At 43.8% G+C, this 27514-nt stretch overlaps 1 protein-coding gene across 3 annotated transcripts in view; it reads left to right on the top strand.

The window, feature by feature from the left end:
* Positions 1-27514, top strand: part of shakB (Innexin family member shaking B) — a 53530-nt gene that overhangs the window by 3494 nt on the left and 22522 nt on the right. For 2 of the 3 annotated variants that reach the window (XM_025299303.1, XM_025299304.1), the window contains one exon: positions 14430-15677. In XM_025299303.1, coding sequence (XP_025155088.1) covers positions 15315-15677 — 363 coding nt within the window. In that variant the 5' untranslated portion in view covers positions 14430-15314. Of the gene's footprint in view, positions 1-13469; positions 15678-27514 lie in introns of those variants that run through there. The other variant, XM_011143313.3, reaches the window with a different exon arrangement.

Genomic DNA, 27514 nt, shown 5'->3' with positions numbered 1-27514 from the left:
CGCTGTAATATATAACGAAGATAATTTACCTACATTTGGTCAAATACAGTTTATAGTCTATTGCAACAAGTTGAATAATATATTCTTTCTTTTAACTATGTTTCATACAATTGATTATGATGAACATCTTTGTAGATGAAGTCTATAACAAAACTGATTGGAAATTTGTTTGTTATGATGATCTTATTTCATTCGCGCCTACTTATTGTAGAACTGGAGTCAGAAGTACATCCATATATATATATATTACTTTTCGCTGTACATAATAATAATTTTTTCAAATTAACTAGTATAATTAGTAAGAATAAAGTACAATAAGGATAAATGATAATCCTCTTAAAAAGAGATTAAACAATCTGTGTATAAGAGGAAATTTATATTAAAATCAGTAAGATTTGCATTATACATATAACTTAAAATCCCTCTAACTTTAAGAATAATGTGTTTATAATATTTTCCTCTTAATCTTAGAGGAATCCTCTTGAGGCCATATATAAGAGTAAAATCCTCTAAAATTGAGATGATTCCGCTTGTTCTGAAATTACTTCTGTTTGGGTGTTCATTAATAAATATCGTAAAGCACCATTATTGTGCAATCTCCGCGGCTCGCGCAGGAAAAGAGGATTTTCGAGCACGGACCCTCCTGGCCCATCTGCACGCAGAAGACTGTTCTGTTGATGCAACTGAACCTCTGTTACGACAGCAGGAACCTTCCGTTCCTCGGGATCAACCGAACATTCAGTTATACCGCGAGAAAAATTCCTTCGGGAAGTCTCTGTCGGAAACTTATATTCGATTACCTGAATCAAAAATTAGTGTCGTCAAGGATACGAGCTTCGTTCTTCACACGGAGCGTTCCCTCTCGTACGAAAGTGGAAAGGGAAAACGCTTGCGCGGCCGACTTGAAAATCGCATCATCGGCAATGCACTCGACTTTTTCAAACGGATTTTTTTCGGTCGTGGTAACTGAGATTTCGTTTCTCTTTGTATTAGATATGCAAGTTATTTCGGTGCCTTTTTTGAAATGAAATTTTGAATGAAATTCAAAGTTCATTTATGAAAAGCGAGCGGTTCTTCGGTTCGCGGAACAGAATTTTCCGTTACCGCAACCTCATACAACGGAAAATTTCTAGTTGTCGCTACAGAATATTTCTCTGCGTGTAGAAGCGGCGATGCACGTCGAGAGCACGTATTTTTGTACACGAGCGTAGAAGTGGACGTGTACAAATCGATCTCAGATTGATTTAGCCGGCTACACGTGTGCGCTTAATGACTATCGTGAGATAAGGATCATCGAGCCTTTTCCTTCGATCCCAAACTAACCTCTCTTTCTCTCTTCCCTTCTCTCTCTCTCTCTCTCTCTCTCTCTCTCTCTGTCTCTCTTTCTGTTTGTCTCTCGGCGTCTCGCACAAAAATTTTCCTTGCAAACTTTAATTACTTTAGCAACTCGTTCTCAACTTGAATACTCTGTCATCATCGGGATTTTCTCTAAAAATTACAAGAATAACGAACACTTTCATGGTTAATATTATACTTTACGGGTAAATTAAATAGCGAAAAACTTGGCCTGAGTAAGAGCCATCCCGCGCTGTCGTTGGTGCAAAAAGGTGGCGAATTTGTATCGAGAAATGGGTAAAGATAAAGATCCATGCTGCTTGACGGCAGCGGTTAACCGGTTCCGTCTCAGCATTATTAATCAGGATATATTAAAGAATATATTAAAGAGGATATTATCCGCCTGTGATAAATAATTGATTATTGGCCATTTCTTGCCGATTAGCTGAAGCACCAATTATGAGTATAACGTTGCAGCGAAGAGCACATCCGTTGTGCTTCACACGGGGAAAACGATCCCATCGGTGTAACTTAATTTTCCGCTGCTGCGACAATTTTCCCGAGCCTGTCGCAGTGTACGATATCGATCGATTAAAATCGAACTTTTATCGATCGACCGCTCGGCCGAGGTAATCGGCGAATCAACGATCAAAATTAATCTATTGTCGTACTAGTGAATAATTTCATTGGTTATCGATCGACAAAATTAACGATCGACCAATCGAATCGAAGCAAGCCATTGAAAAAAGTTATGCACCAAAAAAAAAGAATAATTTCAGAACAAGTAGAATCATCTAAATTTTAGAGGATTTTATTCTTATATATGGCTCAAGAGGATTGCTCTAAGATTAAGAGGAAAATATTATAAACACATTATTCTTAATGTTAGAGGGATTATAATGGGGAGGATATATGCTATATGTATAATGCAAATCTTTATTGATTTTAATATAAATTTCCTTTTATACACAGATTATTTAATCTCTTTTTAAGAGGATTATTATTTATTTTTATTGTACTTTATTCTTACTGGTTATACTAATTAATTTGAAAAAATTATAATGTATAGTAAAAAATAATATATATATATATATGTATACATATATAAATATATATACTGGCACCAGTTCTACAATAAGTAGGCACGAATGAAATAAAATCATCAAAACAAATAAATTTCCAATCAGTTTTGTTATAGACTTCATAGCTACAAAGATGTTCATCATAACCAATTGTATGAAACATAGTTAAAAGAAAGAATATATTATTCAACTTGTTGCAATAGATTATAAACTGTATTTGACCAGATACGGGTAAATTATCTTCGTTATATGTTACAGCAACATACATACCTTTTTTAAAAAACGTTCCAAATATTCTGACCCATGAACATATGGTTAATTTTTCGTTCATGTCTGAAGGTAGAGCATAACTGAACAAAAGAAGCTGACATTCGAGTCAACATATTCCTCTTCATATAAGAGGAAAATTAATTGATATACTAGGTGCGCAACTAAGTTTCCGGGTTTTTTTGATCAATGAAAAATGGAAAATTTCAAGAGAAATATAAAATATGGTTTATTCAAAGTATCGTCCCGCGCTAACTACACATTTTTGCCATCTCTCTGGCAATACATGAATACCGCGACGATAAAACGACGCGTCTTTGGACCGAAATCATTCATCCAACCAATTTTGCACTTCTTCGAAATTGGCCAAGTGGCCAATTGTTGGCCAGCCAAGCCATGCGCCATCGACCGAAACAAGTGATAATCGGAAGGGGCCAGGTCTGGCGAATACGGCGGGTGCGGTGGCAGATCCCATTTCAGCGTTTTGATGGTGTCCTGGACAATGGAAGTGCGATGGCACGGAGCGTTGTCGTGCTGCAATATCACTCGTTCGTGTCTCGTGTCCCATTCTGGCCGTTTTTCGAGCAATGTATGGTTCAAATTGATCAGTTGTTGTCGGTAGCGATACCCATTGACAGTTTCGCCCGGCTTCTTTTCAGCAGCTCATAGTACACGATTCCTTTCTGGTCCCACCAAACGCAGAGCATTGTCTTCTTTCCGAAGCGATTTGGCCGTGCCGTCGATGTTGATGCTTCGCCAGGTGAAAGCCACGATTTTTTGCGTTTAGGATTCTCGAAATGTATCCACTTCTCATCGCCAGTAACAATGCGATGCAGGAAACTCTTTCTTTCATGCCGCAAAAGCAAAATTTCGGAAGTGGCTCTTCGATTTTCCATCTGTCTCTCAGTCGACTCATGCGGCACCCATTTTCCTTTCTTTTGAATTTTTCCCATGGCAACGTTTAGAAATATCTTGGCGAGTCATGTTTAATGCCTCCGCAAGTTGATCTTGTGTTTGCCTATCATCTTCATCCAATAACGCTTGCAGATCGGCGTCCTCAATTGTTTTTGGTCTTCCGAAGCGCTCCTTGTCCTCAGTGTCGAAATCGCCACTTCTGAAGCGTTTGAACCAATCTTCACAGGTAGTTTTTGATGGTGCATGTTCGCCATAGGCTTCCTCAGGCAAACGACGTGCTTCAGCTGCACTTTTTTTCAAGTTAAAGCAAAAAAGCAAAGCTTCCCGTAAATGCTGTTTATTTGGCACAAAACTCGACATCTTCGTTGTTAGAAAAAATATTTTTGCGTTGCGATATGCGTTGGTATTACGACTGGTTATTGTTAACAGATGTCTAAGCTATAAAAAAACACAACTTCAGACATGTATGTCGATTACATGTGTCGTTAGCACCATCCATGTGTGAAACCCGGAAACTTAATTGCGCACTTAGTAAGAGGAAATCCTCTTGAAATAAGAAAAACACAGTTGGAATAATATCAAATCAATTTTAGACGAATGGTTCACTTTGATCACTTCATCGAAAAAGAAATCCTTTTTCTGTAAAAGGCTTTGCTTAGAATATGAGACTATGGGAAAAATCACTTTACAAATAGAATACTTTTTCTTGGATGTGAAAACTTTTCGCCTTTAACAAAAAATGAAATGGCAAAAACCGGGTGCATGAAAAACTATGGGGCGCACCGTTGAACAAGATTTTTCCTCGCGTGGAAGTTTCGCGAGAGCTCTCGGGCGAGAGAGAGAGAGAGAGAGAGAGAAAGAGACAGTAGTTTGCGAGAGGAATAGGATTTCGCTGAGCGGATCGTTTATTACGCAAAATCGCGTAGGGCGACTCGGCCGCCCTACGCGATTTTGCGTAGGTCTATCGGTCTGGTCTATCATTTTTCTGAAAGGATCGCTAATCTGTATCGTTGCTGCTTTCATTTGTTTGGAGCGAGCTTCTTAATTCGGCAGCGATTTCGCTGATAAAAGTTTCTCCTAGGCAGTAAAAGATTTTGATTCGCTGATGTCAAAATTTAGAAGACGCGACAAAGTCGGACATGTTCAAGTTTGACCACTAGACGCCGTGTCTTCTTTACAAAATTACAAAATTTCAAGTTATAAATTAAATTTTATTACATAAATTAAAATCTTACATTAAATTATAAATTAATAAATTTTAAATCACGATTATAAAATTATAAAGCATAAAATTTTGGACCGTGGCGAATAAAAAAGTCGAACATCTAGAAAAAATTTTTGACCAGCGACTTTTAAATTTTAGACGCTAGCGAAAATCTATCGTCCGGAAGTTTCGAAGGATCAGCGAATCTGCTGGCGAATCAAGAAGCTCGCTGATAGCAAAAACAATACCGTGCAAATTACCTTTAAGACGCCTTCAGACGCGCGATGGACGAGAAATACCGATTGGACGATCAATGTTCGACATTGTCGTTCGCGGTTCCCGAATCGCACGTCGCCAGCGCGGCGCTTTCCCGCGGAGGAAATCTCGTCCTGGGAATCTCGCGGCGCGGATTCGCGCGATACGATCGGCGCTTGCCGCGGTATTCCCGCGCTGGCATGTTCGCGGTTGGCACGGCTGGAAAAAGGCCGGAATGGCATCGCCATGGTCCATAGTTAATTCCATATAAAGTACAGAGACGATGATAAAGATTCTCCCTCGCGCGAGCGGAGGGCTCGCGCCGCGAGAGCGCAAGGAGAGGAAGGAGTGTTAAGGCTCGATTCACACCGGGACTACGCAGATCGCGCTCCAGTTGCGAGGGGCGAACCCACAGAAATATTCCCGAAGGCATTTCCTGCGGCACATCCGCGACGCGGCCACGGCGAGGACAAAAGCTGCGCGCCCGGCGGAACGATTATTCGACTCGCGCTCCGCAAGAAACCATCGCATTCCGCGCCGAATACTCCGAATATTCGCCCGAGGGCGATCTCGCGAGGGCGGCCGAGTCGCCCTACGCGATTTTGCGTAATAAACGATCCGCTCAGCGAAATCCTATTCCTCTCGCAAACTACTGTCTCTTTCTCTCTCTCTCTCTCTCTCTCTCGCCCGAGAGCTCTCGCGAAACTTCCACACGAGGAAAAATCTTGTTCAACGGTGCGCCGTGCTGTGCATCGCGCGATAATGACTGCGATAATTCACTCCGAAAAGTCACCAATTCACGTATACTGCGACAATGATGAATTTGATTATATTAACAGTCGCGGTTGGGTCATTAAGAACCGGATCGGGTGTTTGATTAACGTTCGCTTTTTCTCATAACCTTACAATATGGAAATTTACATCGTACGCGCGCAGGATAGTCCGCCATGTTATCTTGAGATATCTCGAGTGGCATGAGTACGTCTAAGGCGCGGTCTACAATGGGAGTCGCAAGGTGCTGAGAGGGATTGGTTGTTCTTCGACCGGAAGGAGAACAACCGACTGCGATCAGTTTTCTTTAGGCCTTTACAACTTTTATTGTGGAGCTCGTTTCAACTAGACTGGCTGTATTGTGAGCGAAAGTTCAGCGAGGGAATGGTATTTTTATTTGAATAATATTTAACAATTGAGGCTTTAAGCCTTTAAGGCCGTTGATATATTAAACAAGAATTTTTATTGAAAAGAAATCAGCTGCTCCGATGGTATCTTTGAAATATCTGAAAGATATCGAACAACAAGAAATGAAGCCAGCGTTTCGAGATATTAACCCAGGTAGCAGACGTCAAATGACGTGCTAATGACGTCTTAATGACGTCTCTAACGTCATCAAGACGTCATTAGTACGTCATTTGACGTCAGTCTGCTAGCAGGGAACCTAAGTTTTTTGCTTATCGGCTAAACTTTGGTTTCAATTGCAAGGTTGGTAGGCCTTAAACCAACTTAGATACGTTCCCTAATTGATCAGCTGACTACGCTTGGACGTTACAGCCATGCACTATTTCTGCTTGCAAACTTGGCTTTAGCTCTTAATTTTGCAACGTTAGATGAAGTGGATTTTTTCTTACTTACTACCTTGATGATTGATCAGCTGATCAACTACGGAACGTGTCTAGGTTAGTTCAGGGCATACCAACCCCTTTATGACTAGAACTAAAATTTCGAAAACAGACTTTTTCTCTCTGTTTTCTCTCTCTCTCTCTCTTTGTTCCGTTCTTCTGACCGAAGAGCGGCGCGCGCTCTCTCATTTGAGCCCTCGCGCGCACATTGCGGTGCAAGAGAAATGAGTCAACGGCTCAAGAATACCGTTGTTTAGTCATCTGGGAAATTTTCTCGCTCCTCGATCCGGAGCACTCGGTAATGAGACGCGACCCGAGGCTCATCTAATCTCGACTCGTCGCTCTCCGCGACTCCTGGGAACGCCAGGCGGCAGCTTGTGCACAAAACCCACAAAACAAGAATCTCCAATCGAGAGACCCACAGAAACACTCGGCGCGCGTCCGGTTGCACGATACGCGCAAACTTCCCTCGGATCCCCGGATCCTCGCCGCGGGCGGATTCCGGTGTGGACCCGGCCTAAAAGCGCTAAAGACCCGCTGGAAAAAGCAGGGTAAAGAGGATGAAGTCCGATGCGTGGCTCCTCTCGTTCCTTTTGCCGTCGCGTACCCCGCGCCGCGTTCGCGTCCCGTCTCATCGCATCCCATCGCGTCCCATCGCATCGCATCGCGTCGCCTCCGCTCGCCTCGCCCCACCGCGCCCCGCCGCGCTGCGCCGCGCCGGCCGGGTTTTCCCATCGTGCCGCCGCTTCGGCTTCGCGCGGCGAAGTGCAGTCGCACGCGCAAACGCTAAAATAGAATAGCGCACACGCGAGCGCACGTCAAACGGCATTACGAGGCCTCGCGAGACTTCGAGCCTGCGGCCGCCGGCTCGTTTTCGGCTACGTGAACGCGCCGCCGGCGCGGCGGGTAAAACGCGTAACGAGAGCGGCGCAGCGAGACGCGAAGCGGCCGCTTTGAAGTGGCCGGCCGTGGCCGCGCGCTGCCCTGCGTTCGGTTTTCGATCGTCTCACTCGCTCGCTCGCCCAGGTCGTCGTCGCCGTCGCCGCCGGCGGCGACGGCGACGGCGACGGCGACGGCGATGGCATTAATGGGACTCGGAGGGAAAAATTACACGCGCCGACGAGAGGGAGCCCTTGCTCACGCGCTGGTTATAAATACAGCGAGCCTCCCCCCGAGCATTTCGCGGCCGAGATCCTCTCACCTCCCCGCCTCTCCGCGAGATCCTCACGCGCCTCGCCTCGTAATCGCCCGGTTACCACTCGTCTCACTTATCATCCCGCGACGCTGGCCTATCGCTCAGCCGCATCTGGAAAAACTTTCCTCTCGACGTTGCGCGTCGTATTTACATCGCGACGACGGCGGCGGCGGCGGCGGTGCATTCGCGATGTGCATCTCCCCGAGACACGAGGCCGAGCAAGAAAAGCGCGACAGCGGATTTCCACTTTGGCGCGGGGAGGCCGAGCGTTCGAGTTTCAGCTTTATCTGCGCTCGTCCATCTGCCGGACCTCGGCGGGAAATTGCCGGCTAATTGGTAGGACGGCGAGTCGCGCGCCGATTGATAAGGCCGCCCCGTCGGTGTTTTATGCGCGCCCACGTGGCGATGACGCGGAAAGCCGCGGAAAGCCGCTCGGATTTTCGTTCCACCGCCGACCTCGAAGCCCGCGGTCGGACTCAGTCTTAGCCCTTTATATCCCGACGGGGTTTAGAGAGGAACCGCTCTATATCGTTTAAACTTTTTCCGGCACTTACAACTAGGGTAAGGGATAGATGGGCAGTTTTTTTTAACCCTTTGAGGCATAGTGGTAAGTATACTTACCACCTATTTATTCTCACATTTTCATGAAATATTTCATATTTGAGGGATTTTGTTGTCGGGTTTTTTTGCGTTTTTTAGATTCTTATATGATATGGGAACATACATGAAAGGTTGAAAAGTGCTTTGCATAAGTTGTCCATTTATTAGAAATAAACAAAGTGTGAAAAATATATATTTTTATAGAAAAAAAATCATTTTCCACGAACTGTGAGTGAATTTTTTGCTCAGAATCAAGATTTGGGAGTTTTTTTGGGTCGCTGATTACGAATCTGAGGTCCAAGTTCCAAAATTAATTTTCCAAGATGGCGGATTCCAGACGGCGGATCATAGAATTTTTATTAAATTAGCTAAACTTGTACTCTGGTTAGTTTTTGAGGTCGCTGATTACGAATCTGAGGTCCACATTCTAAAATTTATTTTCCAAGATGGCGGATTCCAGATGGCGGATCATACAATGTACATAAAATTAGCTAAAATTGTACTCTGGTTAGTTTTTGAGCTCATTGATTACGAATCTGAGGTCCAAATTGTAAAATTTATTTTCCAAGATGGCGGATCATAAAATTTTTATATGATCAGCTGAAATTGTACTTTGGTTAGTTTTCAAGGACGCTGATTACGAATCCGAGGTTCAAAATTCATTGTTCAAGATTGCAGATTCAAGTTGGCGGATCATGGAATTCTATATTTACCTGACATTGTCTTCCGGTTAGTTTTTCAGGTTTTTGACTATAAATCTGAGGTGAGAAATGACGACTTTGAAGTAGAAATTGTGAATGTCGTTTTTAAAATCGCGAATCATAGAATCCCTATATGATCGGCTGATATTGTACTCTAATCATTTTTTCTCTATCATTTTATTTACTGTATTGTGAATCCAAGGTCGAAATCCAAAGATAAACTTCCAAACTTGTGGATCGAGTTATCGCGATTTTTCATATTTGTAGTCGCCATCTTGAATCCGCCATCTTGAATTTTGAAAATCTGATAACGGATTCGTAATCAGTGACCCCAGAAACCCTCGTATATAAATTTTTATGTGATTCGCATTTTCTGAAAAATACGTGCCTTAAAGGGTTAATAGGAAATAACACGTCTGTATTATTGCGATAAACGATCAACAACATATTAACACACTCAGTAGAGGATAATGTTTAAGGTACAGAAGAATTTTTGTGAAAAAGGAAATTCATAAGACGCCAATAATAACGAAATATTAAAAATATTCTGTAAGGGATAGATATGTGAAGGGATAGTTGGGCATGCTTATAATAATGTGGAAATTTGTTCATCTTTATTTATCTTTTTAGTATTTTACATCCTTTTACTAATTATTAACCTTTTTATTAATCCTTTCATTAATTATTAATAAAATAAAACATTTCCACAAGTTTCTTACAGAAACCAAGGACAATGTTGGAAAGAAGGTTGAAAAGTGGCAACACAGAAAAAGGCTCTACGGGAAAACATTGTTTATTAAAGAGAGAAAAGAGAAAGAGATCTATTCGGCATCTTTAAACGAAATAAGAAGCTGTTTAAAACGTATTGAAGTTTTTAATGTTGGATACCCAGGGAAAAAAATGATAAAAATGATCGAATAGATATCGGATCGATGTCTTTTATACGTCTAAAGCACCTAGAAAACGTCGAACCGATGTCCATTGCTTGCTATTTCTCGCTGAGTAAGCTACTCATCTAACCCTGATAAAAATGAACCATCTATCCCGTTTGGAGAGTTCGCGTAAAGATATACCGCGTGAAATGTAGTCTTGATGACGAATTTTGAGGTTAAGTACGTAAATACATTTTTTTAATCGTTTAAGCCCAGGTTTAATGTTGTAACTCAAAATAAACCGTATTCGCAAGGTATTTTTCCGACGTGTGAAATATTTTGGAGGTTAACAGAAACATAAAACATTTATTTCCTCACAATAACAGCGTTTTTGCGCATCAGCAAGAGACACGCCTACTCGTGGCACATCCAACTCACAACTGACCAATCAGCGCTGACGCCTAGCATATATCAACAAAATTATAGCAATTAACCATCTATCCTCTGTGCCCATTTATCCCGATTTACTTTATCACCTTAAGATTCAAACGTTGTTGTAAAATTTTCTTTTCCCATTGCTCATGTTTATAATATGCCAAAATTTAATTACATCCAAAGTTTCATAAGGTCTTGGTGAATTAGTTCGAGATATAAAGGATTAACCCGCGCGGCTTTGTCGAGAGAGATTTCAAACAGTGGCGAGACGTTTTCGTTTCTGCTCAAATTAAGTCCTCCTCCGGAATCTGCGGGTGTTGGACAGTTCAGGTTGAAAGTGGCAGCGGAAAGGCTCAACGTTGGTTTAATATTTTAATGAAAATCCGCATCAATCTATTTGGATTGTCTTTAACGTACGGTTTTGTCGAGCGGTCCTCTCAGAAAGTGGCAAATTACGTATTTTCCGCCATCCCGAGGCGCCGCGAGTGGGACTTTCGTTGCTAAATAAATCATAGGCGGAACGAAGACATAAAGGGGTCTCCCAACTCCGTTGGAGCGAGCGCAAATTCTGTAGGATAATAAACGTCGGGACGGGCAGGTCTGCGTAAAAATTAATAAAGCGTGATAGCCTCCAATCTTCATAAATCTTCGGCCGGTCCCGCTCGGCGAGGAGGAAAGAGAGCGCGCGCGTGCGCGAGAGAGAGAGAGACAAAGAGAGAGAGAGAGAGAGAGAGAGAGAGAGAGAGAGAGAGAGAGAGAGAGAGAGAGAGAGAGAAGGTTCGTCGGGGAATATTTAGAATCCACATTTAGCTTCGAAGAGCTTCATTAATGTCTTCTGCCGCGCGTGGGTAGTTTTCCTATGTTTTGAAGTATTTGATAATTTTGGCACGCCCGACGTTTCACATCTCCATGTCCGCAGCTGCCGCGTTAAAACACCGTCGAGAGATGTCCATGCGAGCGAGCGAGCGAGCGAGCGGCGGACGGATGGACGGGTGCGGAAACAAGTGTAAAATGTTTTATTTTCCCGAAAACATTTCAACTCGAAAATGGTTACAGCGAGAGCGCATCCTGCCTTGGCACGGGCCCAACCGAGCCTCGGCAACTTTGCCGAGTCAAAGGGGACCCTTGTACTTTCGCAACCCCGATAAAGAAGCATTGGAGCGGCCGTTTCTCGAGTGCGCACAACAATATCTCTCTCTCCCCCGTCCCTCCCTCCCTCCCTCTCGCTCGTTCGCTCGCTCTCCCGCCGACGAGCGAATTACTTAAATTCCGCGAGCGCGAAGTGCAGTTTCCAAGTTTAGCGGCGATCGCGCGCGACCATTTCGCCGGGTTCACGAGCGAGCTCGAGCCGCGGAATCTGGATTCGCGCGGCGACTTTGAGAGAGAGAGAGAGAGAGAGAGAGAGAGAGGGGGGCCTCGTATTTGATCTTGAAATTAATCGGAAACAAGCGCGCGACGCGGCAGCGCGAAATCGCCGGCCAGGATTATTAACGGCGGACCGCGTAATCGGATTTTCCTCGCCGTGTGCGATCCGATCGAATCGCGCTCGTCGTGTTATTTGCCGGTTTATTTGCGGTAATCTCCCCCCTCCCTCCCGAGGAGAAGGGGGAAATCTCCACGAGCAGGGGTATCCCGCGCGGGGAATGCCTCGCCTGTTTCTTTCTTTTTCTTTTCTTTTTTCTCGTTCCCGAGGCAGCTGTGTGCAAATTCGACGATAACTTTTCCACTCGAGCCGGAGAGAGGAGAAATCGCGTCTCGTATCGGCGCTATTTTTCACACGGAACGATGAGTGAGGGGGATGCGGAGGGAGAAGAGATTATCGGAACTTGCTCGAAGCAATGTCTCACGCGGTCTGCGAGAGTCTGAGGCAATGAGTAACTGTTGGCAAATTTGTCGCAATGTAACGAGGAATAATTTGGATTATTTTATATAAATTTATTGACGTGAGAGAGAGAGAGAGAGAGGGAGAGAGAGAGAGAGAGAGAGACCTTCACGGGTAATTCAACACCCAAAAAAAATATTCTATTTGTAAAGTGATTTTTCTCATAATCTCATATTCTAAGCGAAGCCTCTTACAAAACAAGGATTCCTCTTTCGATAAAGCGATTAAAATGAAGCATTTATTTAAAATTTATGTTTTGGATATTATTCCAACTGTTTTCCTCTTATTTTTCAAGAGGATTTCCTCTCATATAAATTAATTTTCCTCTCATGTGAAGAGGGGGATATGTTGATTTGAATGTTGGCTTCTTTTGTCCAGTCATGCTCCAGACATGAACGAAAAAATAACCATATGTTCATGGCTCAGAATATTCGGAAAAAGCATTTGAAAAAAGATATGTGTGTTGCTGTAGTATATATAATGAAAACAATTTATCCATATTTGGTCAAATACAGTTTATAATCTATAGCAACAAGTTGAATAATATATACTTTCTTTTAACTATGTTTCATACAATTGGTTATGATGAACATCTTTGTAGCTATGAAGTCTATAACAAAACTGATTGGAAATTTGTTTGTTATGATGATCTTGTTTCATTCGCGCCTATTTATTGTAGAACTGGAACCAGAAGTACATCCATATATATATATATATATATATATATTACTTTTCGCTGTACATAATAATAATTTTTTCAAATTAACTAGTATAACTAGTAAGAATAAAGTACAGTAAGGATAAATGATAATCCTCTTAAAAAGAGATTAAACAATCTGTGTATAAGAGGAAACTTATATTAAAATCAGTAAGATTTGCATTATACATATAACTTATAATCCCTCTAACTTTAAGAATAATGTGTTTATAATATTTTCCTCTTAATCTTAGAGGAATCCTCTTGAGGCCATATATAAGAGTAAAATATATAAGAGTAAAATTCTCTAAAATTTATATGATTCCATTTGTTCTGAAATTACTCTTTTTTGGGTGTAATATAATAAATTTGCTTCGCAAACGTGAGAACAAATAAACAATTACAATACACAAATTTTAAGAATCCTGTTATGCCGAAATTTACTTGAGACGACGTGTCGTGTAATATGAGAATCCGTGGGTAACATTTTGCCACTACTCTTTCTGCAGCTCTTTTTTCTGAATTAAACAAAAAGCTCACATTATTATAGAATGTAAATTTCTCGGCGCAGATTTAACGAGCGATTTAATCCAACACATATTTCAAAAAACCACCAAACTTTCAATCATACCGACTGCCTCTCGCGATAAATTCGCCGCAAATTTGATGCAAAAAAAACGACAAAAAAAACGATAATAAAAGAGGAACTTGCAGAGTTTCCGTCGCCGATTGCCTCCGCCCGACGACGCGCGCTCGTTCCCCGTCGCGATCGACGGTTAATTGGACTTCCGGCCGCGGTCGACGCGGAGACGCGCCGCTCGCGGATATTTTCGTGCGCTTTCCCCGAAATTGTCGTCGTCCATTTTTCGTCCGCCTCGTTTTCGGAAGCCAGCGCTTCCGAGACCTCGCGGACGGATCCGTCGGTGTCTCGGTCAGACTAATCACTTCCGCGCTCTCTTTGCCCGGCACTCCGAAAAGAAAGAAAGAAAGAAAGAAAGAAAGAAAAGAAAGACAGCAACGAGCGGGAAAAGGGGTCGGCGGCAGGGGGAAGGGGGGAGAGGCAATGGCCACGACTTGATTGGGACATCAAACGTGAGACGAGAGAAGCAAAATATGCGAAGCTGGCCGGGAAGAGCGCGCTCGCGTCGTAAAGATCGTAAAGATTTTCGGCCGCGGCTCTTTGGCGGCCGCGGCTTCCGAGAATATCCCGCCGCGCGCGGAATTTGGGAAGCTCCCCGACGCGCCTGCGAAGGACCCTCGGGCGAAGAGCGTGCACAAACTCGCGAGAACGCGGCCGCGATGTCTCGTCGTCTGAGGCGCGCCTTCGAGAGACCGCGACGACGAGACGAGACGAACGAATCCTCCCTTTCCAGAGCGTCGAGGCGCGGCACGCCGGCCATGCTGTTCTGAAACGTTTCTTTCGTCGGGCCGAGCATCAGCGGACCACCAACGACCGGCGGGGGTGCGCGAATCCGACGGGGCCGCCCGCGTCGCCGAGGACGCGCGGCGATGTCACGCGAGCGGCCGACCGACCGACGAGAGAGATCCTCGCGACGGGGTCCTCCGCGAGGAGGAGCGCGAGTGAGAGCGAGGGTGCAATGACGGCGGACGAGTGCTCAAGGACGATCTCATCGGCGGCGGTCGCGTGCGATTGAAAGAATCGGCCGAGGGGACGAGAGAAAGAGGGAGAGAGAGAGAGAGAGAGAGAGAGAGAAAGCGAAAGAGAGAGAGAGAGAGAGAGCGAGGGAGAGGGAGCGGGGGAGGACGGCGTCTGAGCCGCTCCACCATTATCTTTGCCGAAGGAAGAGGAAGAGCGCGAGGACACTCGAATGCCAAGGACGAAGGCCGGAGCTGAGCCGTTCGAGTGCAGACGCTAGCGGTGAAAGTTCAAAGGAGAGAGCCTGCGCCCCCCGGCGGGGGCGGGGGCGACGGACTCGGGGTGGTTTAGCGGAAGTGGCCCAAGTGTGATAAAGGAAAACGGGGGGAGGAAGCGAGCGAGACGATTCTCTTCTTCTCCTCCTCCCCTTCTCTCTCCTTCTCCGTTCATCGCGCGGCGAACGTCATCCATGGGTGCTTCCGGGAGCGCGCGACGAGCTGAGCCGAGCGGAAGCTCGCCGGGAGGACAGACCCGACGGAAGATGTAGGGTCCTGCGAGCGAGGAAGCGCGTCCGCAGGACATACTCCAGGACGGCGTCAGCCGAGGGCAGCCCAGGCTACCCCCCGCGCGCCCGTGCCGGTGCCGTTCGGCACGGTGCAAGATGCTGGACATATTCCGCGGCCTCAAGAGCCTCATTAAAATCTCGCACATCCACACCGACAGCGCAGTCTTCCGGCTGCACTACAGTCTCACGGTGATCCTGCTGATCAGCTTCTCGCTGATCGTCACCACGCGCCAGTACGTCGGCAACCCGATCGACTGCATTCACAGCAAGGACCTGCCCGAGGACGTGCTCAACACGTACTGCTGGATACACAGCACCTACACCATCACCGCGGCTTACCGGAAGCGCGAGGGCTTCGAGGTGCCGTTCCCCGGAGTCGACAACAGCAAGTCGTACCCTGACTCCGAGAGAAAGGAGTACCGCTATTATCAGTGGGTGTGCTTCATGCTGTTTCTGCAGGTAATCGGTCGACCGCGCTTCTCGCGATTCGCGAGGACGAGTATGGAGATGGAGATCCCCCCTCCCGAGAGGGGGGATTTTAGAAAGTGGGGATGGTTTTCCTCAAACAGCGATAATATCGCGAACACCGAGGCGATATCTCGGAATGTAATCTCGCCGAGAAGAAAAATATACGTTGCATCTTCCAGCAATGTTTCAAGTGTATTTTTCAGAAACTTATACGGGATGTTCAACCCTTAGATACTAGGATGGCTGAAAATTCAGCCGATGGTATTTCTTAACTGTACACAGCGGTGCCCCGCTAGGACATTCATAATGTTCATAAATATTTATGGTTTATGTACAATCAAAAAAATAATAAACAAATTGTGAGTAAAAATCAGTAATGGAAAGTAAAAAACACATCTTGGTGTTCAAGGATTAAAAAGGATCTGTTATTTAAGAGCAGATATTACTCACAAAATGGGGGAAAAGGGTCGAAAAATGAATGTTGTCAGAGTTACGAACGATTATTTGTTTTAATTGAAGCGAGTGACTCACCCGCGCGCGAAATGCACTTCTGCCGTTTACTTTATTGGAGTAATAAAGATGTCGTTCTTATCGTCCTGTGAAAAAATTTTTAATGGCTTTCTGCAGTTGTTCGCGAGAATGTGCGATTAAAAGTTGTTTGAAGCGTGCGGATAAATGAGAAGAAAATTCATATTTATTTACATCCCGAGCATGAACGAAGAAACTTTTTTAGAGATTGCTTTGAAGTATGGCACTCTTTACCGATAATTAATATAGAAAAATTACATGACAGAAGACAAAATCAGAAGCAACTAAGTCGCTTGAATTAAAACAAATAACTGTTCCTAACTCCGATAATATTAATTTTTTAGCTCATGTTTATCAGGACCTTTCCTCCATGTCTTTTAAACGCCCTGTATATTCACAAATCTATCACAAGTTTCATCATGAGCATAAAATAGTATTAAATTAGAACAAAAATTCGGTTCGCTTTTCTTATACTAGAACATAAATAAAGTTTATATGAGGTTAACTCTTTATATAAGTTTCGTAGTATTTTTGAAAAGAACAGTAATTTAAAGAATAATATAAAGTAATAATTAGAAAAATAGATTAAACAAATAAGGGTGATAAAAAATTTAAGGAGAAATAAAAATAAAAATAATAATTAGAAGAAAATGATAATATTCTCGGAAAGAAAATAAACTCTCTTCTTGTTAACGAGCTTTCCAAAGTTTCTGACAAATACATCTTGGGATCATTATCAAGAAAGCTTTGGAAATTTACTTTTCTCTCTTAAAGTAACAATTGCATTACTTAAGAAGAGTAAAGTAAACTGGGTAATTATTTTCCTCAGAAGTAGCACGATATTTCTCCCCGCGTACATTTGTATTCCAAGGAGGAAAACTTCAAAAAATAACACGTACAAAGATGTCTCGTAATATCTACTCACTCGAGTATATTTGAGCACGCCGTATTCAAATAAGCAGATATTAAGCCAGCCGACTATCTCGAAAAATTTGCGTTTTACAAAAAAAATGCTTCAAATAAAAAGTATCTGTTTTGATCTCTACTTTCATATAAAACAATGCAAAATGGGGATTTCCATTAAAAGAAATAAAGTCGACCTTCGCTTGACCTACAATAGCGCTATCTACAGTAAAACTGACAGCGCCATCTTGTGTCCCCCTTGCTATCAGACGAATCTTCTCTGAAACATTTTTTCACAAGATGCAAATTTTATGAGATATTTGTCATTAACGTTATATAAATGCTTCACTCTACATATAAGAAAATTTCAATATTTCAGTAAAATTGTATTGGGGACTTGAATAAGTTCTCGCTGTTTCCCGACAGATGGTGTTATCTTAGCCTTTTTGCATCGGGCAATACTACAGCCAACTTCATCGCTTCACAATTAGGCTCGAAGTGACAGTATATGTTATTCCGCCGAAGCGTAAACAACATATTTTTTCATAGCGTTAAACATGTCGAATTTCGTGCCAAAAAAAGAGTATTTACGGGGAATTTTACTGCATTACATTTTTCAAAAAAAAAAATCTGCAGCTGAAGCACATAGAATTCTTGTGGAGACTTACGACGACCATGCTTTGTCGGAAACAACATGCAGAGATTGGTTTAGACGCTTTAAAAATAATGATTTTGATGTTGAAGATAAAGAACGCTCCGGCGCACCGAAAAAGTTTGAAGACGAAGAATTGGAAGCATTACTCGATGAAGACTCATGTCAGACGCAAAATGAACTTACAGAATCATTAGGAGTTGATCACACAACAGTTGCCAAACGTTTAAAAGCATTGGGAATGATTCAAAAGCAAGGAAATTGGGTGCCGTACGAATTGAAGCCGAGAGACGTCGAACGGCGTTTTTTCGCCGTGTGAACAGCTGCTCCAACGGCAGAAAAGGAAAGGGTTTTTGCATCGTATCGTGACTGGCGATGGAAAGTGGATACACTACGATAATCCGAAGCGTAGAAAATCGTGGGGTAAGCTCGGTCATGCATCAACATCGACGGCAAAGCCGAATATCCATGATTCCAAGCTCATGCTCTGTATTTGGTGGGATCAGCTGGGTGTAGTATATTATGAGCTTCTCAAACCCAACGAAACCATCACGGGAGATCGCCATCGACTACAATTGATGCGTTTGAGCCGAGCATTGAAGGAAAAATGGCCGCAATACGAGGAGAGACACGACAAAGTAATTTTGCAGCATGACAACGCTCGGCCACATGTTGCAAAATCAGTCAAAACCTACTTGGAAACGCTCAAATGGAAAGTTTACTACCCCACCCATCGTATTCACCGGACATTGCTCCTTCCGATTACCACTTGTTCTGATCGATGACTCATAGCCTGGCTGAGCAGCACTTTCATTCTTATGAAGATGCCAAAAAAGGGGTCGATTCGTGGATAACCTCAAAAGATGAGTCGTTCTTTCGATATAGTATTCGTATGCTGCCAGGAAGATGGGAGAAAGTAGTGGCTAGCGATGGACAATATTTTCAATGACACGTTCTTTATTAATTTTTTAAAATAAAGCATTCATTTTCACGAAAAAAACAGCGAGAACTTATTCAAGTCCTCAATATCTTTTGAGATCGCGCCTCAGATTTCGCTGTTCGGTATTACGACCTTTCAGAAATTGTCCTACTTTCTAAATCTCGACAGATTCCTTTACGGAAACGGAACGGCATGTTCCGTTTTTTTCGTCCACTTTTCGTCCACTTCTTTCCCTCCCCATCAGCGTTCTCGAAATCTCAGCGGGGGAAGAGAGGGCGCGTTTCTTTTTCCCATATTCGACGGTCCGAGTAAAAAATTATTAGGGTCATCCTCATGAAGCATAAGGTCCCGATAAGGTTGCAAATAGGATGCCCTGAAAAGGGACGCCTCATTATTACCTCATATCAGGCCTCGAGATGAATTTATTAGGAATACCTTAAGTTTTATAAAATAATAGGCTTTTACAGGGAAAACTGAAAAAGGCCTTAGGAGAATTTTTTAGGGATGCCTTAGATTTTACGAAATAACTTTAACATAGAAAACTGATGTGGGCCTTGGAAGAATCTTTTAAGGATGCTTTATACAAAATCAAGTTATGTTATAGAAAATTAATAAAATCTGAAACGTGTAATAAAATTATCATAGTTTAGTATTATTTTAGTAGGTACGCTCTATTTGATTCTTTTGAAGATTTTTTAATTATACCGCAATTAAAAACAAATTTTATTAATTTCATTAGTTGCTATATTCATTAGTCCTTTCCAAGAATTTTACCTAGTATTTCTTTCGTTTTGAAATGCAGCAGACTTTAATAAAAAAACTTTAATAAAAAAAACAGTAGCAGGATTTTTATGTGTAAAGAATGCTACATTTTATCGTATAAAGTATACTACATTTTTAAAACAAAAAATTCTTGTTGTACACTAACAAGGTGATAAAGAAATAAAGAAATTGCAGTCTAAATTTCTTGAAAAGAAATGAAAAGAACGTATATTTTTACTCGGGTAATAATAAAAATATTTCCTCCGTAAAAGGTTCTATTGATACTGCCTTACAAGGAACCGTTAAATCATTTCTTACACATCTTGTAGAGCCCTTGTCTTTCTATCCCTACTAGGGCTCGATTACTGTTAGGGAAAAATAATCAAGCCCTTACCAGAGCCTTATTCATTTTTCTACTCGGGGGGCTCGTGTGATGCGCTGGATATCGCGTCCGAGACACTTGAGTTGCCGCCGGCTGCTCGAGCGGCGTATCGTTGATTAGACGAATAAAACAGCCAGAAGACCTGGCCGTCTTTGCCCGGTTTAAACACGCGGTTTCCGTGCGGCTCGTAAAACATATCGGTGCTTTTAGTAGCACTGCGCCGCTCATAAGCGCCTTCTACCCGCGACCGTTCCTAATCGTTCGGTACGTCGGCTCAGCTTGGCCCCAACCTACCTACCTACCCACCTACCCACCTACCTACATATCAATCGCAAAGACTTGTGCATCTAGTCCATTGCCAAGAGAGAAACCCTAAGCGGTAACAATGCGTTAAAGTTCGTCATTGAAGGCTGGTGCCACGTGCAGTCGCGCCTCGACGCGACGCGCTCGATGAAAAACGCTGGCGTCGTCTGCTCGCCGCTCTCAGCCTTGGCGAAGACCGTTTTCTGCGACTTCGGGGACATTTCCGCTCACTCGGAAAAGCCCGTCGCACCAGCGCCGTTTGTTTCGGAGCCCGGGCAGATTCCGCTCGTCCGCAAAACCGCGCGTCGCAGCGCCGCGATGATCGATGAAACGTCATTACGTCGTTAACTCCTTCATTGCGACACCTCCACCGATGTAGTTGCGATCAATATTGCACCCCACGGTTGGAGCCATCACGAAGGACGCCACTTCGACGACCGCATTCGTCTCGGGTGTAGTTTCGTATTACCTCGCGAGAGAAGAAACACACGCGACATTCTGAGTTGTTAATCAGAGAAAGCTGCTGCGCAGAATCGTTCGCACGGATATTCCTTGATTAACAACTCGGCAAGGTGCCAGAGGACTTTTCCCTTCAGTCTCGTCTGATCCACGGGCGCACGACGCGGCAGGCGTCGCGGCCGCCATCGCGCGCGGCCACCCAAAACAGTTCTTCTGCAGTCTCCTGATAACCCAAAGTTACACGTGCTCGTTCGTTTCTTTCTTTCTTGACCTCGGTCGACGACAACATCAAATTTGCTCGCAAGCAACGGGACTCGCATGGCCCCACGCGACTTCGCTCGGTCGAGGGGCGCCTCTCTCTCTCTCTCTCTCTCTCTCTCTCTCTCTCTCTCTCTCTCTCTCTCTCGTCGGCGACGCGCGCGATCGTTAATAGAAAATTTGGGCGGGCTGGGTTAATGGCGCGCCGCCGCGCACCTGAAATAGCGATCCATAGTATTTTCCTTGTGCCGCCGCGCGTTTCTTTCATGCTACTCGCATTGATGTCTCAAAATAAACCGCGGCCCGCGCCGACAGGCGGCCCGCGCGTATCCCCCTGGAGCCCGCGGCTTCGCCTCTCCCTTCGCGGTCTCAGCGTGTGTTTTTTTTTTTTTTCGTCCGGCATCTCCAAGCAAACGGTGCGCTTTAGCGGGCGCGTGAACCCCGCCGGTGTACATCCTTTCTCCGGGAGAGATGTGTGTAATCCCTTTTCTATAATTAACGTTGAGCCAATTCCGCCCGTTCGCTCGCCGGACAACCAGTTCCTCCCCCGTTTCCTTGTCCTCGCGCCTGTCGCCGTCGCCCGCGCTTGTTAAGGGGCTGCCGAAGTGGATTACCGACTCTGGTCGAGGCGAGCGGCCCCGCTCGCGCTTTTCGCGCCACCCTTCCCGCGCGCGAGCGGAGCTCTCGCGGAGAAATGTGCATCTAATACTTTGCCCGACATTTCGGAAACGTGTGTATCGAATTGCCAGCGTTTGCTTATCCGACGGAAGTTTGTCGAAAGAGGAATTTTTACTATGTTTTATCCCGCCTTTTCGAGACCCTAGATCAGGGTTTCCCAACCTTTCTTGTATTTCGCAAAAGTTTATTAATGAACCTTCGCACCCCCTGCGAAAGGAAGTTATTCGTATGTTTTATGGTAAAAATTAGTTGTTAGGGTTGTAAGGTAAGAAGTTATTAAGTCAAAAAAGATATTCAATTTTCTCAATAATGTAAAATATATAATTTTATAATAATAAAAAATATAAAATTTTAATATTCTTTTTAATTTCGTGGTAAAAATGCCGGATTCATCTTAATTCTAGAACTCATCTTAATCGTTATTAATTACAATCACTTTTCCTCGCACTCCCAAGAATGCTGTTTTGCCCCCCCCCCTCCCCCGTTGGGAACTCCTGCCTAGATTTTTAAATGATGTATTAGATGTACAAATGAATGACCCAAACTTTTTCAAGCGGCTAAGAAGTTAAGTTTCAAATAATCAAATTTGCTCCCGCTCTTTTACGGTTATGTAGTATTGATACGCAGCTATTAAAAATTACACTTAGTATGGTGAAAAGCTCAACATAACCTCGAAAATTATTCAGTTCAGTACAGTCAAAAATGGCGACAGATAAGGTGCATATCCGACATTCTTTACGAATTCCAACAAGGAAAAAGTGCTGCAAGAGCACGCGAATCGATTTGTTCCGAGGATGTTGTATCGTACGATGTGTGTGCATTTTGATTTAGACGGTTTAAAAGCGGCGATTTCTGAGTCTGAGTGACAAAGAACGTCCTGGAGACTGTCGGAAGTGCGGCAACAATGATTTGGAGCAACTGCTCGTTGAGAATTCAACACAGGCGCAAAAAGAGCTTGCAGAGCAGTTAGGAGTAACGCAACAAAGTATTTCCAAACGCTTACACGAGATGGGGAAGATTCAGCAAGAAGGAAAATGGGTTCCGCATGGACTTACTGAAGCCAACAAAAATCAACGAGTGGCAGTGTGTCTTTCCCTTGTCATTAAGCAGCGTAGAAAGTCTCTCTTGTGGAAAATTGTTACGGCCGATGAGAAGTGGATACTCTGTAACAACCCAAAAAAAACGCAGAAACTCGGGTAAATCCTGGCGAACCATCAACATCGGCCGCAAAGCCAAAACACTTCGGAAAGAAGTTCTGCTCTGCATTTGGTGGGATATGAAGGGCGTGATTTATTATGAGCTATTAAAACCGAATGAAACAATTACCGCGGACCAACATCAATTAATCCGTTTGAGTCAAGAATTAAAACGAAAACACCCGTATAGTGGCAAAGAAAATCAGTGGATGAGACCCGAAAAATGGCTTGACGACTTTATCGTGTCCAAAGACACAACGTTTTTCCGACATGGAATTCATCAGCTGCCTGAAAGACGGCCTAAAGTTATAGAAAACAACGGCGATTACTTCGATTGACAAATTTGTTCTACTTTCTTTTAAAGTAAACCTTGAATTTAGCTGAAAAAGCTAAATCATTCATTCGTACGTCTAATATGAAACTTGATGAAAATGCCTTTTTTCTTCGAGAACAAAAATTTCCATCAGAAAGTGAACGTCACGAGATATTGTGCGACGACCAGCGCGATGCATCATTTCGCAAGTTTCTGGTGTCCCCGAGTTCAGTCGCGACGGTGCAGCAGCGTTTTTCACAAATTCCGGCCGCGGGAAGTCGCTTCTTCGCTCGTCGTTCGGCTCGAAAGCGTCTCTCTGCGCGAGGAACAAGTCCGCGGGAAGAAGTCGGTGAAAGTTTCCGAGCGTGGCGCTCTCTTCGGCAGAGGCGACCGCCCACTTAGACGTCTGCCCTCGGCGAAGAAAAGTGCCAATTTTCCGCGACGAGTGATTTTAATCGCGGGACGTCCACGCGAACGTCCACTTTCCGGCGCGATCTCTCGCGGCTGATCATCTCCCGGCTCAAAGTCTCGCTCAAAGAAGCCGACGACTTAATGAACATCCCATCGCGGCGGGTCGATCTCGGCTCCTAATTAGAGCGCGAATATCTCATCCTGGCCTGTCTTTGGATCGCCTTCCAGGTTCTCCGCTGCTGACGGCCTCGTCGGAGCAGAGTTGGCAAAAAAAGACGCGTTTTAAACGAAAAGATGTTTCCTTTTTGCTTAAAACAGTTTTCTTGTTAAACATGTTTTAAGCAAACGCAAGAGACACGTTTTAGACACGGAAAACACATTTTACATGCATTTGATTTTTAATACAGTTTCGCAACATTTGACTTTCAATGTGGCTTGGAGCCACAGCGGTGGTTCAATATAAGAAAAATTCTTTTAAATCACTTCATTTATTAAATTGTGAAATTAAATTATGAAATATATATACAAGGTACGAATTATTAACCCTTACGCTCTGCTCTACGTTCTGCTCGGCTCTGCATGATCCGCAAGGCAATTTACCCTTACGCGTCTTATATTTTTTATATCTAATTGTTAGTATTCTGTATTCCACTTGTTTTTGTGAGTTTTTCCTAAGCGGAGCATACATGAAGATAAAATACGGACTACAACAATTAGATATAAAAAAATTTTTTTATAAATTAAATGAAACGCAGAAATTTCTCTTCGGGTCTGTATGACCCGAAGAGAACATAAGGACTAAGTAAACAGATATAATACATATATATATATATAGTATATACATGTACACCCAATAATTATTTTCTTTTGCGTGTGTAATGTGCAAGAATATGAAAAATAGATATTTCGTGAGAAGATTAATTTATACCTGCAATAATTCTGTGTCCAAAATTTATATTAAACACCCAAATGAAAAACACATGTGTTTAAAAAGAAAACGAATTTTAACTAAACCTGACCTAACCTAACCTGACCTGACCTGACTGAGACGACGGCGCGGTGAATTTCATCGCATCGTCATAAGTGTATTTTCGATCGCGGGGATAATGCAAATGTCGCGTCATGCCGCGCAACGAGCGGTGTTCGCTGTTATCTGGATAAAATTGCGCCAGCTGATCATGCAGATCAAGTCTAACCCGACAGGCTAACTTGTTTTTACCCGGATGATATAAATATGTATTTATTATCCACGGCTGTATTTCAGATTAAAAAAAGAAAAAACGAAAGAAAGCGTCATCCTTACGGGATTACGCGACGTGACGTTCGCGGATAATTTAGTCCGCCTCGCCGCGCGAGCGTATAAATTATTTAAATGTTCGCTCCTTTGCGAACGTGCAATACGTCCGCGGCTTACCGAAAGAAGAATGCATAATTTCCAGCACTCTCGTGATAATGTGTGTATGTGTGTGTGTGTGTGTGTATGTCATTATTATTATTATTTCGGTAATAACAATGAAATGATGATATCTTCCGAGAGAAAAAGTGCGCGCGCGGCTTTTCCGGGATTCTCGCGAGAGCAAAGCAGCTTTCGCCGTCGGTTTCGGCTGAAGCCGGAAAAATTGGAAAACTCGCCGGCCGCCGAGCCGCCGACGCACACTGGTCCCCCGGGAGGTACGTTGTTTCGAAAGTCTGTACAAATCTCAAATCTCAATGAATCTTCAACTATTTTTGTTTAAACGTTCATCAGTGAATTTGTAACAAATTACATGAGCTCGATTTTCGATTAGACATTCGAGAAATTGTTTGTCTAATCAAAAGTGAAAATTTCAACCAAATGATGAACAACTTCCCATGATTTCGGGAGATTTTCTAAGGCTGAACAGACTGTCGCAGGAAAATGCTTTTCCAACGTGAAAAATCAAAATGGCGGACACAAAGTATCAAAATTAGATAAATTTGCAAAGAATGTGTATACGGGGGTTTTTGGGGTCGCTGAGAACGAATATGCATTTAGGAGAAACAATTATATTTTTCAATAAATTGTCGAAATTGTACTGTTTTGTTATTTGACGACATATCTGTTTAAATTATAAGCTGATTGAGGATAAAATAGTATACTGCAGAAAACTGTAAAAAGAGAACGATTTATCAATACGGCAAGTGAGATTGATAGACCGATAAAACATTAATGCCCATGCTTAAATGAATGCTATGAATTCTATGAATCTCGTAAGTGTGGAAAAGAGAATATGGGTTAAAACATGAAAAAAGAATACACAAATATTATTTTTCAAATTTTTTTGAACAATGATCGCTTAGACAAATTATTTGAAAAAGTTTGTTTTCCAATTTCTGACAGTGGGAATCCAATCTACAAAAAAAAAAATTAGGACAGAAACAATAGTTTTCTCTTTAGCTTTTTCCATTTCTTATTTTGCAAAAAGGTAATAAACAATTAATGCGCAGGAAAAAGGAAAAAAGAATAAAAGAAGGGCATATTAGTTCTCAGCGAACCCAAAAACCTCCGCTTTTCTTGCAAATTTATCAAATTTTGATCTTTTGCGTCCGCCATCTTGGTCCGCCATTTTGACTTTTCACGTTGGAAAAGCATTTTTCTGCGACAGTCTGTTCAACCATGAAAAATCTCTCGAAATAGTCAGTCATGGAAGTAGTCATGGAAGATCGTTCATCATTCGGTTGAAATGTTTATTTTTGATTAGACAAACAATTTCTCGAATGTCTAATTGAAAATCGAGCTCGTATAATTTGTTACAAATTCACTGATGAACGTTAAAGAAAAAAAAGAAATACTTGAAGATTCATTGAGATTTGAGATTTGTCGAGACTTTTGGAACAACGAAATCTCCCGGGAGACGGCAGTGCGCGACGGCCCGACGATAATCGTGACGGACGTGCCTTGTCAATCGCGACGCACCGCTGACCCGACGCGCAGTGCAGACGCCCGCAAGATAATATAAGTTATGTGTTTAGCATCGAGGTCAAGGGATGCCCCTCAAGTCCGCTCGGTCTTCTGACAGGCCGCATCCGAGCCTCACGCGCGCTCTGTTTCCTACCCGACTCCGTCCTCATCGTCTTGAATTTCCCGCACTCGCGACCGTTCCTTCCGACCGGGACCGTCGGTCGAGAGACGTCGCGTCACGCGCGTGCGCGCGCGCGCTCACGAGAGGAACGTACGGGCGAAGACGAAAGACCGTGTCGGGGAGATTTGTGTTAATCGCTGATGCAAGTGGCGCGGGAGAGGAGAGAAGAGGAGGAGGAGGAACGGCAAGTGGAAACGAACGGACACGACACGGCGGCGGCGAAGAAATATGCAAATGACCGTTTCCCGGCGAAAAGTGGCCGGCGATGAGGGAGCGCTTTTCGCGGACGTGTAACGCGCGCTACCACGACGGAGGAGGACTCTGCAATTATCGCGCATAAAGTATCTCTTTATGGACCGAAAGCCGTAAGAATGTGACGAGGCGCGGCCGTGCGACAAGTCGCGTCGAGTTAGAGGGCAATTTTTCCCGCCGCCAGCCCGGCCAATCAAGATGCAAAATGCGCGCGCGGCCGGCGATAAGACCGCAAAGGACAGGCTAAATCGAGGTACTCTCTGCGAGGTAAGCGGGGAGGGAGTAAAGCGTCACCACGAGCGCGCGCGCTGAGGAGGATAACGCGGGGAGGGGGTAAAGAGAGCGAGGCTGAGAAGCGTGTTGAAGAGTGAGGAGAGTGACGCGTTGTGTGATACCGAGTGCAAAATGCACGCGACACGCGCCCTCCCCGAGCTGACCTCAAAATTCGCCGACGCCACGAAGAAGAGGGCAGTCACACGTGACACGCGGACCGACCACCCTTGCAGTCGCGCTCGCACCCTTTGCCGATACTCTGAAACGCGAGCATCTCGACTCGGGTTCTCTTTCCAATGGATGTCCGAATTCGCGGCTGGTAGCGCGAATATTAATCTTGCGTGCGGCAGCAGGGAGATGGGGTTCTCCCGGAAATAATGAGTGAATCGATTGGTAGAAAAGTGGACATGAATTTTC

The sequence above is a fragment of the Harpegnathos saltator genome, unplaced genomic scaffold (assembly GCF_003227715.2).
Source record: "Harpegnathos saltator strain DR-91 unplaced genomic scaffold, Hsal_v8.6 scaffold26, whole genome shotgun sequence".
Lineage (NCBI taxonomy): Eukaryota > Metazoa > Arthropoda > Insecta > Hymenoptera > Formicidae > Harpegnathos > Harpegnathos saltator.
The sequence above is the reverse complement of the archived record's forward strand: the minus strand, read 5'-3'. Positions and strand labels throughout refer to the sequence as shown.